Source organism: Mauremys mutica, chromosome 1, assembly GCF_020497125.1.
Source record: "Mauremys mutica isolate MM-2020 ecotype Southern chromosome 1, ASM2049712v1, whole genome shotgun sequence".
NCBI classification, from domain to species: domain Eukaryota; kingdom Metazoa; phylum Chordata; order Testudines; family Geoemydidae; genus Mauremys; species Mauremys mutica.
In genome coordinates, this window is record NC_059072.1 from 211976933 (window position 1) to 211989890 (window position 12958).

At 41.9% G+C, this 12958-nt stretch overlaps 1 protein-coding gene across 5 annotated transcripts in view; it reads left to right on the forward strand.

The window, feature by feature from the left end:
- BCOR (BCL6 corepressor) overlaps positions 1 to 12746 on the forward strand; it is a 70853-nt gene extending 58107 nt beyond the window's left edge. For all 5 annotated transcript variants that reach the window (XM_045002714.1, XM_045002717.1, XM_045002719.1 and 2 more), the window contains 4 exons: positions 8105 to 8250; positions 9831 to 9908; positions 10136 to 10286; positions 11630 to 12746. In XM_045002714.1, coding sequence (XP_044858649.1) covers positions 8105 to 8250; positions 9831 to 9908; positions 10136 to 10286; positions 11630 to 11924 — 670 coding nt within the window. In that variant the 3' untranslated portion in view covers positions 11925 to 12746. The remainder of the gene's footprint in view (positions 1 to 8104; positions 8251 to 9830; positions 9909 to 10135; positions 10287 to 11629) is intronic.
- Positions 12747 to 12958: the final 212 nt, after the last annotated feature.

Below are 12958 nucleotides of genomic sequence, written 5' to 3' on the forward strand. Positions count from 1 at the left end.
TGCAACCATACATCTCTATTACCAGGCTCTATCTCTTATCACAGATTCTGTGGTCAGTTCTTTAGGACATTAGATTCGCTCTTCACAGCTAGTTTTTTGTTGTTGTTTTAGCAGCGGAATTTAGTCAGTCCTCTTCCTAAGAGGACCATGCCAAAACTGGTGTCTTCCTATGCTTTTTCCTGTGTTAATCTTGACAAGATGATCTCCTGTAACAGCTAATTTTACTAGAGGAACTTCAACTGGAGTAGCCACCCTCCAAGCAGGTTGCACCTCTCATATGCTCTATAGGGCAGCCCCTTATATAAACGTATGTATTTAAATAAAAATCTGGCACAGAGACACTACAGTGCCTAATAAAATAACAAACTACTAAATTACAGAGCTATCAGTGCAGCAAGGGAATTCTGATGGTGTCATAAAGACTGAGCACAAAATTTGAATGGCTTGCATATTGCCAGAACCCAGTGATGGAATTATAAGCCCCTGCTTGCAAATTTCCCTTTAAGAAGAGATAAGAAGAGGTGATACATGGTAGAGAATTTGAATCCATGCTTTGTGTAGGATGCTACTGCTTTGGCAGCCCACCCCTGTTCCCAAGGAGGGGCCTCCTGCTTTTGTAAGGGCTTGTCTACACACAGGTTGTACCACTTTAATTGTACTCGTAGGTATAGGTAGCAATTCTTTTTGAAATTCCCATAAAATAAATACTTGGAGGTAGTGAATAAAGCCCTGTATGGGGATTCCAAGGGAACTTTTTTAAAAATAACTATTATTTCATGTAGTCTGGTGTATCTTTATGGACCAGAGGTAAAAGTTGTCATCCCTGGCAGAAGGCCTTTAGCAGCTTACAGAGAGGGCAATAAACTCCACTAGAAACAGGAAATCTCCTTATATCTCCCCTTCATCAGTATAAATATTAGTACCTGCTTGTGCCTTTACACTGTTTTGGTAGGGGCTTCATTTGCTAACCCCATATGCTGACAGTGTTACAACTGTCCATATTTTATTCACCCATCTTTCCGCCTCTTAATTTTCCTTTTTCTACCCTGTCTCTGGGTATATTTTCCTCTTGTTCTGAGTGTTGTTCTCTTTCCTTTTCTCATTTCCTCCTCCTGTCTCTCTCACTCTCTCTTCCTTTCCCTGTGTTGTGCCCTCCCCTTCTTCATGGTCTTTTATCTCCCCCTTTTTTTTTTCCTCAAGCCACCTTAACTTGTCACTCCTGCTACTTTTTTTTTTTTAAAGCAGCATCCTCACCTCCCTCACTTGGGCACACTCTCTCACCCAACTGCAGACAGCTGAGGGAGACAAAAAAGAGGCGCTTCTCGGTGGCAAGCAGGGAGGGTTAGGAAGCTCAAACAGTTCTATTTGCCACTGGGGGGGGTGTGCGTAAAAAAGATAGGGCTCTGAGGTGCTGAAGTGCAGCTGCTTCCTGTGCAGGCTTCCTGCAGCACTAAAGTAAGGGAAACAGTTCCTGCAGGTCACTTGCTGGTGTGGGGGAAGTTAGGCAGCTGCTTTGCACAGCAAGCTGCAGTCATCACAGGCCGGTAACTAAGGAGGCGATAGAGGAGCAGGGCTGGCCCTCTGAGCCCATCTCTAGTGGCCTGAGCCAAGCCTGCCCCCAGAGGAGTGACAATGAATGCAGCAGGTGTTCTGATCTCTCCTCTGCTCAGTCAGACCTCTCCTCTGCTCAGACAGACCTCTTCACAATCTAGGTGATCCATGGAGCAGGAGCGGCATGCTCCCATAGAAGATACAGCAGATCTGTGATACTGCTTCCCCTGTGTAGGCCCTCTCAGGGCCACTACATTAATTTAGTGACACTAGTGCAACTTTTGGACAATGTTCCTTATGTAGACAGGCTTTCAGGGACATCTCAGACAAATCACTTCTTTAAAATGTAGTTAAGACTGTAAATAAATATCACTTCAATAAAATCATTGTTAGAAAATCATAATGATAAAAGCCACTGAAAGACAAAGAATTCAAAGTTTAAGGCTCCAATAAATTTCACTAATTTTATACAAATAGAAAATTTGTACTTAATGTCTGCAAACAGCCTGACTCTGACCTGCTATCAGGGTTCATCCCACCCCCCAGGCAACAAGTATCCGCTTTACTCCCCTGCAGGTATCAGACCTTGTGTGCATTTTCATCATAGTTCAGAGGTTGTCCCTTCTGCTATTATCAATATAGATATACACAATAGCTCAACAATCACATATGGGCCAGTGACTCAGACTTCAGCTTCTCTTCTATATACGTTCTTATACCATGCTCGTCACCAGAGTATTGGAATGCCTTATAGTAGTACATTAAGCCACTTGGCTATACATCTGTCACATGTTGTTTGTTCTCTCATCCTCCCCAGCAGGAAAAGCATGGGTAGTGGAGTGTCTTGTTTTGGTAGGGTTTTACACTTGGTTGTTTCTTTTTAATGCCTGTTGCTATGTGTTTGTGTTGGAGAAGGCAAGGTCAAAGAAATGTGCCTTGTGCTTGGAGTGGAAAGTGGTGAGTTCTTCTTCGAGTGATTGCTCCTATGCATTCCATTTAGGTGTGCGTGCCGTGCGTGCACGGCTCTCCGGAACATTTTTACCCTAGCAACTCCGGTGGGCCGGCTGGGCGCCCCCTGGAGTGGCGCCGCTATGGCGCTGGATATATACCCCAGCCGGCCCGTCCGCTCCTCAGTTCCTTCTTCCCGCCCGTGACGGCCAGTAGGAACAGTGGAGTGCTCCCTTGCCTCCACAGCCCTAGCGTTCTCCATAGCTCTAGTGTACATAGTTGTTGGTAGTTAGTTAAGTTAGTTGTTGTAGTTGTAAATATAGTTGTATAGTGTAATATAGTAGGGAATTAGAGGGGTTAGCCCTCTTCTTCCGCTCCTGGTGCGGGCTTATGCCCGGGGCACCGGGATTCAAGCCCTGCGCGGCTTGCCAGCGGCACATGCCGGTGATACTTGCTTTCTGGGGGAGCTCACTCCACTGTCTCAGACCAGCCCTTGAGAAAGTTCTCTCCAGCACAGACAAGCTTTGCCCTTATTGTACAGAGTTTCGTTGTGCCAGAGGAGCGTAGAAGCAAGCAACTCCAAAATTTCTTCTTCCCCATAGTAGCCTCAGCTGCATGGGCCACCAGAAGCATATTGAACTGGTTCTCTGCTCACTACACTACGGGCTTGAAGTAGGAATTACTGGGTGATGTTCTATGGCCTGTGCTATGCAGGTCATAGTTGGTGATCATAATGGTCCCATCTGACTTTAAAAATCTATGATATGACATAAAATACCATATCAACTTAATGGTCTTATCCACATTTTCAAGGCATTCATTGGTTTGGGACCAGGATAGCTTAAAAGATCTCATAAAGCTGTGGGATGAGGACCAGAGTTGACAACTCCATTCCTCCGGCACAATTTGTTTGTATAGTAGAGGCAGAATTTTCTAAGAGGCCTGAAAAAAAAAAAAAAAAAGTGGGACAAGTTTCCATAGGAACCAAGAACCACCTCAAACCTCACCAGCTTCTACACCAAGTCTAAGGTGCATATCTTCCGCTTACTTGTCTAATATCAACACACAGAATAGTGTACATAACATTTATAAAAGTAAGACACCACACTAACACAATTTTCCATCTGGGGAATGAGACCGAGAATGAATCACATGTGACGGATGTTAGTCACATTGCATCGTGTGCTTCTGGAAGGTACTTGGATGCTACCGTGATGAGGGCAGTATAAGACATTGTATAATGTAGAATTGAATAAAAAGCGCACACAGTTTTGGTAGTTACACTCTAAGGGCTTGGCTACACTTGCAGATGTGCAGCGCTGGGAGTTACAGCTGTCTTCGTACAGCTGTTTAGGGAAAGCGCTGCAGTGTGGCCACATTTGCAGCATTTGCAGCGCTGTTGGGAGTGGTGCATTATGGGCAGCTATCCCAGCGTTCAAGTGGCTGCAATGTGCTTTTCAAAAGAGTGGGGTGGGGTGGAGTGTGACAGGGAGAGTGGGGGAGACAGAAGAGAGAGTGGATTTTTGGAGCTGACACTGTGTGAGCTCCCTGCCTTGCAAGTTCTAAGGATTGGAAGATACACAGCACCAACCTTCAATCATTTTAAAAGTTTGGACCCTTCCCCCACCCCTCTCTTATTCACTAAATGCAAATAGCCTTCAGACCAGATAAGCAACTGCTCCAAAATGGACTCCCCCTCCCCCCGCCCACCATGTTGCTTCTCTCCTCAAGCAAACACTAGCTGTGAACATTCCAAAAGAATCCCCCTGCCTGCCTCTGCTGGAGCAAACAGTAGCTGTGTTTGCTTTTTAGATAAGCAGCTCCGGGAGCCCGGAGTTCACAACAAAACAGCAGAGTGGCTGAACAGGCATTCTGGGATACCTCCGAATACCTCGGAGGCCAATTACAGCGCTTTTGGTGGCCACACTTGCGGAGCAGTGCTGCATCACCAGCGCTGCAATCCTTATACCCCAGGCAGAGCAGGAGTACAGCCAGCGCTGCAGCCAGGGAGATGCAGCGCTGTATGTGCCTTGCAAGTGTGGACGGTGACTAAGTTGCAGGGCTGTAAACCCACCACCAGCGCTGCAACTCTCCAGTGTAGCCAAGCCCTAAGATGGACAACTCAATTAACTTCATCCACCAGAAAAACGATGGAGTTGCTGGAAGTCACCACTTTACCTTCCTTTTCCAGCACTTCTGATGCTACACTATTATGATATAGCCACGTCCTCTCCTGAAGTTACTTAGAAACTTCATCATAAGATGACTGTATTAATTCAGGAAGGACTTCACCCCTGTGTGGATGGTTAGCACAAGACCTGTGCATCACCAGAGCCCCATTTTGAGGATGTAAATGGCCCTCAGCACTTTCGTTGGCCCTCTGCATGGGGGTGAATTTCACACTCAGTTACTAGTGAGGGGTGCACAGCAGGTCGGGATGCAGAGTCAGAGTTAAGAATGTTTGCTATTTTTCCTGGTTTCACATTTTTTTTAATTACTATAATCTTCTGAAGGTTTTGGAAAGTAATGATTATATGCAATACTAATTATAAACAGTATCTTACTTTTTCTTGTCTGAAAATACTTGAGTTTGAAAGCTTAAGTTCTCTTCTGTGTCATGTTTAGTCGTAACAATGCTCCTACCTGGGAGTCTAAAAGTGGAAGTCTATAAAAGGACTCTTACTTTTTGGAGAAAGCGAATTTACTCTGCTCTAGAGTCTGTTGAATGTAAACACCTCTTCTGGATCCACATGCCTCCTCTACCTGCTTCCTTCTAAAAGCTGGGATTTTAAGACATGTTTCTCATTAGATGCTATGGTGTAGTATGTTGACTTAAAATAACTCCAGTTACATGTACTCAATATTTTTAAAGACAGAAATTAATTACAATTTAAGAGAGGTCTTAACTTAGAATTATATGCATGCATAATAATTACTGCATCTGTAGGCTCAAAGGGTATTTTTAGGTTTTTTCACATTCTTAGGCCTGGTCTACACTACGCGTTTAAACCGAATTTAGCAGCGTTAAACCGATTTAACCCTGCACCCATCCACACAACGAGGCCCTTTATATCGATATAAAGGGCTCTTTAAACCAATTTCTGTACTCCTCCCCGACGAGAGGAGTAGCGCTGAAATCGATATTGCCATGTCAAATTAGGGTTAGTGTGGCCGCAAATGGACGGTCTTGGCCTCCGGGCGGTATCCCACAGTGCACCATTGTGACCGCTCTGGAAAGCAATCTGAACTCAGATGCACTGGCCAGGTAGACAGGAAAAGCCCCGCGAACTTTTGAATTTCATTTCCTGTTTGCCCAGCGTGGAGCTCTGATCAGCATGGGTGGCGATGCAGTCCCAAATCCAAAAAGAGCTCCAGCATGGACCGTACGGGAGATACTGGATCTGATCGCTGTATGGGGAGTCATATTGTACCATCTGCCACCGAAAAGCATTTGCATTCTTGGCTGAGCTCCCAATGCCTGAAAGGTCAAAAACATTTTCCCCGGGTGTTTCAGGGTGTATGTTGTCAATTTACACCCCCCCCAATAGAAAAGGGGGGAAAAAAACGTTTCTCACCTTTTTTCAATGTCACCCTATGTCTACTGCATGCTACTGGTAGACGGGGTGCTGCAGCGCTGAACACCAGCATCCCCTTCCCGGTGGCAGACGGTACAATATGACTGCTATCCATCGTCATCATCAGCCCATGAGTGCTCCTGGCTGGCCTCAGTGAGGTCGGTCGGGGGCCCCTGGGTAAAAATGGGAATGACTCCCGGTCATTCCCGGCAGATGGTACAAAACGGCTGGTAACCATCTTCATCATAGCAACTGGGGGCTGAGCTCCATCAGTCTCCCCCCCCCCCCTTTCATGTCTAAAGAAAAGATTCTGTACTGCCTGGACTATCATAGCAGCTGGAGGCTTCCTCCCCCTCATTTTATCTCACTAAAAAATCAGTGTTTCTTATTCCTGCATTCTTTATTACTTCATCACACAAATGGGGGGACACTGCCACGGTAGCCCAGGAGGGTTGGGGGAGGAGGGAAACAACAGGTGGGGTTGTTGCAGGGGCACCCCCTAGAATGGCATGCAGCTCATCATTTCTGTGGGATCTCTGGGGCTCTGACACGGAGCGGCTGTGCTCTCTGGTTCTCTAGTACACTTGCCTCATATTCTAGGCAGGACTGACTCTATTTTTAGACAAAACATAGGAAGGGAATGACCCGGGGAGTCATTCCCATTTTTGTCCATGCGCCCCCGGCCGACCTCAGCTAGGCCAGCCAGGAGCACCCATGACAGCAGCAGACGGTACAGAACAACTGATAACCGTCATCTCATCGCCAATTTACAATGGCATGGCAGACAGTGCAATAGGGATGGTAACCATCTCTGCTACCTTGCAAAGGCAAATGAATGCTGCTGTGTAGCACTGCAGTACCGCGTCTGTCAGCAGCATCCAGTACACATACGGTGACAGTGACAAAAGGCAAAACGGGCTCCATGGTTGCCATGCTATGGCGTCTGCCAGGGCAATCCAGGGAAAAAGGGCGCGAAATGATTGTCTGCTGTTGCTTTCACGGAGGAAAGATTGAGTGACGACATTTACCCAGAATCACCCGTGACACTCTTTTTGCATTGGGATCTCAACCCAGAATTCTAATGGGCGGGGGAGACTGCGGGAACTATGGGATAGCTACGGGATAGCTACCCACAGTGCAACGCTCCGGAAATCGACGCTAGCCTCGGTACCTGGACGCACACCGCCGAATTAATGTGCTTAGTGTGGCCACGTGTACTCGACTTTATACAATCTGTTTTACAAAACCGGTTTATGTAAAATCGGAATAATCCCATAGTGTAGACATACCCTTAATGTTTGTTGCTGTAAAACTTCTAACTTTATTTAATAACTTAACTATGTATTAATCTTAATGGAGCATTTTTTATTTTTAGATTAATAGTATTCTGCAAGTAGAATTTATTAATCATGGTGTGAATATATAAACTACCACTTAAATAAATATACTATGCCATATTAATTCATGGCAAGTTTTCACAGATGGCTCCTATGTACACAAGTTAGAACCTTTGGGTAACTTTGACTTTCAGTTATCCTCTGGGTAGATATGTAAGTGTGTCCTTCCCAGCCCATCCAATTAAGTTAAGTTGGCTGAAATTTGGAATGTTATTGTGGTTTGCCTATAGTGAAGTATATTGTGGTGATACAAATTTGTTCGATTTCTGCGCTCCATTATATCAGTATAATTATTATAGTAGCAACTGAGAGGTGCTAGGCAGTGTACAGGCATATAGCAAAAGTGCCTTTTCAAAATTGCTTTCGCTCTGAAAAGACGAAGTGTGGGGAAAGATGAAACAATGATGCACAAGCAAACTGTACAAGGCAGTGATTGGTAGATCTCTTGATAGTTCTATGTTTTTTTTTTTAAATTTGTCTTGTGTATATATTAAGTGTGTGTATACTATATATATAACCCCAAACTGAAGTCAGTGGAGTCACTCCTTAGTTACGCTGGGGTAACGGGGGGGGGGGGGGGTAAACTTGGCACACTGTTTCTAAAATTTTAACACTAAGACATTGTTTTTCTAGGCCTATCCATGATGCAGTAGAAAACGATCACTTAGAAATTGTCCGCTTGTTACTTTCTTATGGCGCTGATCCAACACTTGCTACCTACTCAGGTAGAACTATTGTGAAAATGACACACAGTGAACTGATGGAAACATTTCTAACAGGTGAGTAACTCTATACTCTGTCTGCTATTGTGAATGTAATGTGACATTTCCTGTCTCTGCCTCCTAGGTGCCAAACAGCCAAAGTTTTATTGTTCAATGTAAATAACAATTACTAGAATACACTTAAGTGACTTTATATTTTGCCAGCCAAGAAAACACAGAGTAGTAGAAATTAGAAGCATGTCTATGGATACTGTCTCCTTATAAGCTATGTGGGATGTATGATATGCTGCCATCAGATTTTATTGTTTGGAGACCAGCTAATTGGACATTGATCAGTGTAGTTTCTATTAGTACATAACATTTTGCTTGAAACTAAAATAAAATTACCAAATATAATAGCAGTATGTTAAGTATAATAGTTACAGCTATTGAGGTGATACAGATTTTTTCCTTTTAGTGTCAAGTTTTAGAGAATTTTTTTAATTCCCCCTCTTAGTTTTTACCTTTATAAAAGTTCAGCCTACCATTTTATTTTTTAAAAAGCTATGATATGAAGAAGTTGAACATGTAAATGTGGTGGGTGAGTGTGGAATCATTTTAATAAGTTCACTTTCCCTGTTTAATGTAAACACAATTGAAAATCCTTTTGTCACTTCATTGGCTCACAACTGAAAAATATCCTATCCTTTTATTGTTTGTAACGAAGGAGTTTAAGTACTTGTGTATAAATACAAAATGGTACTGTTTGTGGAATGGTTAGTTGCTTTAGGACTGTATTGGAGTCCAATGGGTTGACGTTCCCAAATTAATCCTTATGTACTTCAATCTTATTCTGGTAAATGCCCCAAAATTAAGGCTAGAAACAAACTAAATATTGCCTCTGGGTGATGGAACCTTAGGGCTTGTCTTCGCTACCAAGGTAAGTCGATCTAAATTACGCTACTCCAGCGATGTGAATAACGTAGCTGGAATTGACGTAGCCGAGGTCATCTTACTCCGGTGTTTTCACTGCACTGTGGCAATGGGAGATGCTCTCCCATCGACTTACCTTACTCAGGGAGCTGAAGTACTGGAGTCGTCCAGAGAGTGCTCTGCCATCGATTTAGTGGGTCTTCACTAGGCTTGCTAAATCGAGCCCCCACTGCATCGATCGCAGCAGCCTGGATCCCTAGTGAAGACCAGCCCTTAGTGTGAAAACCTTTTCCCTTCTCCTCATGTCTGCTACTTACCTCCCACATTCCTTTATCTTCTAGAATTGTGGCAGATGAAAAGTTTGAACATGAAAAGTTTGAACTTTTTCAAGGGTCAGGATTGCATCTCTCAGAAAATTAAGATGCTGCAGCTTCAAGCTCAGGAATCCATGGGTCAAAATCTGTCACTGCAAAGAATTGGGTTTTGTTGATGTTTTTGAGTGGGTGGAAGGGACCCACCGGGGCTAGGGGGAGATGAGAAAAATGTATTCCAGGAATATTCACAAGAATGGTATTCTTCATAGTATGTGCATCAAGAATATGTTTTGGATTTTAGATAGGAGATATGAAATATGCATATTGGGACTCTGGCAAGCTTAGCAGGCAGTGTATCATACAGCTTTCCATTCTGATTAGTTTGTTTTTGTTGTTGTTTCCCCTCTCTAGAGTATTTAACTGACCTGCAAGGTCGAAGTGTTGATGACCCTGGTTTGTACTGGGATTTCTATGGCAGCTCTGTGTGCGGTGAGCAAATGTTATCCTTTATTTTTTGTATGTGAAGGCGTTTCAAAACATTATCTATCATGTGGGGGGGTTTCTTTTGCTATATGCCAGAGGAAGTTTTGAAGGGAAGTGTCTAGTTTTATTTACTGCATCAGTTACAGGATGATAAAGAAAGACTTGCAATATGTTCCTAATGCTGATTGGACCTGCCTTTTTTTCTTTTTCTTTTTCCTCCACCCTCCAACTAGATCCAAAAGATGAATCTGGATTTGACATCCTGGCAAATCCCCCTGGTCCAAGTGATGAGGATGAAGATGGCTTTAGCGATGTCTTTGAATTTGAATTTTCAGATGGGCCTCTCTTGCCATGTTACAACATCCAAGTGTCTCTTTCTCAGGGGTAAGAACTGATATAACTTTATGAAATAATCTGTTTGGGGTAGCAGGAGTCAGTGCCTGAATGCTGCTTTTAGAATAGCACAATTTAAACTGTATGTTGTATTTCTGTACAATTATTCATACACAGTGTGCTACTGTGCGAGGTGGTAGGGAAGAAAGTCATATGTCAGCTCTAGGGTGGAGTTCCAAAAGTGTAAGGGTACGCAAAGATATTGCAGTCTAAACATTCTGCGTGTGCTAACTGTATTTGCCACAGTATAAAGTGCTTTACAAAATGCTGTTAGCATAGACAGCTGGTTTTACATCCCAGAAAAGAGTGAATTACTGTTTTAACCCAAGACATATCAAACGTCCTCCCACCACCCAAAAAAGGATCTTGACGGTCCCAAAATAACACATTTGCTTCTGACAGATTAATATTAAGTAATTTAACATTTTATCTTGAAATTTTTCCTTGTGAATTTGCATCTCTTTATCACTTAATAGACACTTTATGAGTGACATGGCAGCGTTACTACAGTTTTAACGCTCAGATGCAAAGCTGGATTTGACCCATGAATAATGCATTGAATCAAACATATTGAGAAATGGCTTATAGCATGTTGGTTGTATACTGATATTGGAACACTGTTAATCACAAGCAGATACCTGGGCTGTTTCAGTTGTGTAGTCTCTCCTAAGTGTGAATTAGCTCAGTAAACAACTGTTCATAGTTGCAGCAGTTGCATAACTTAAAACTACAGTGTTTCTTCATAACCTATTATCTCTGAAGAGTTTATAAGCCATGTTGGATTAGCTTTTTTGACTGTGGTTAAATGCCCATTAATCAAAATTTGACACACATGAAAATTGAATTTAATATTTAGTATTTAATATTAATCTGAAAAATCCAGTGTTTTTTCTCATTAATTGCATCTTTATAATTCATACCTGCCCAAGATACTGATTGTTTAACTGTAAGCTAATTCTTGACTGCTAAATAAAAAGCAAGGCTTCATCGTGTAAACATTTACACACGTGAGTAGTGGTCAGTGTGACTATTCACCTATGTAAAATTATGTACCTCAATTTACAGGGTCAGGGCCTATGTTGGTATATCATACAACCAGCCTGTCATCCAAAAGCCATGGATGACATTAGTATGCGTATATGTCTATCTACATGCATCTGGACATGGCTAAATTCTAATCCCACAGCTACTCTCATTGATGCCAGTGAAAGTGTTTGCAGGAGTATGGTGAGCAGGATTTGACACACAATGTAAGCTACTGCTTACATAACCAGGATGATTATAACTTCATGTCAATTATTTAAGCCCCCCCCCCCTTTTCTTTTGTTCTGCAGACCACGAAACTGGGTATTGCTGTCGGACATAGTAAAGAGGCTGAAAATGTCATCCCGCATATTCCGTTGCAATTTCCCTAATGTAGAAGTTGTCACGATCACTGAGGCAGAGTTTTACAAACAGACGTCTTTGAGTCAGTTGTTCTCTTGTGCTAAGGACCTTGAAGCTTTTAATCCAGAAAGCAAGGAACTCTTGGACTTAGTAGAGTTTACGAGTGAACTTCAGACTTTACTTGGATCTTCACTTGAGTGGTTGCATCCGGATGATGATAATTTCTCTGATATCCATTGGTGAGCCACCAGGCCATTTAATGTATAGTACCATATAAAGTTAATTCTTTATGTATATGTGTTAAAAATGCAATTGTTTCTGTAAAGAAAGGACACTATTAAATATTAAAATATCTTTCCTTTATATAAGAGATTTGAATTCCAGTTTGATGGACTTTGGAACTTTTTTTTTTTAAGAAGTTTAATCAGTTTTTACAAAATTGTTATATAATGTTTCTTTAAATGCACACAGGCTTTGGGATACTTTTGTTTTTACTTGGAACACATTTAAAAAATATAACACATCCACACATTGACTTTGTTTCATACAAAGCACTGATTACACAGAACATACTTTTATAGGTGATGTGATCAAAGTCATGTGGCTTGTTTGGGAGATAGAATTTGGTAAGGCACTTCATGATATTATTTTTGTTTACAGAATTACCTGCTTGGCCAGGTAAGCGCTATTGAATATAATTCAGTAGCTTGTAATATAAATTAAAACCATATCCATATACACCAACTAATTGTATGAACTTTTATATCCTAATTTAAAAACTGTGAAATTTAGTTTTCACACATCAAACCGGATTGTTTATATATGTTTAAACATTTTATGCTCTTTATTTAAAGAAGACCTTGAACTATTTTTTCTGTATCTTGTAAAATATTGAAAAACTAACATATGTTGAAGTTGCTTGAAACTGTACATAAACTAAAATTTTCTGAATTGTGTGTTTACGTTTGAGATCTGTGTTTTAACTTTGTAAGTAAATTCTCCTGCCTTTGTATTTATATTTTACAAAAATTTTCTTAAAGGCAATAAAACTGTTGAGAAAATTAAGATGTTGAAATGAGTTTTATTCTCTGCACGATTATAAAACAAACTGACTTATTCAAGTTTGTAAAAGGAGGATCTGATCTCATTTACTGGAGCCAAGCAGGAATGGCGCAGGTGCTGGGAAGCAATTTATAAAATATGATGTGGAATCTATATTAGCCTTCTACTAGCAAGGTCAAAAGAAAAATATCTCATGAGCCTTTTACAGGGTCAGA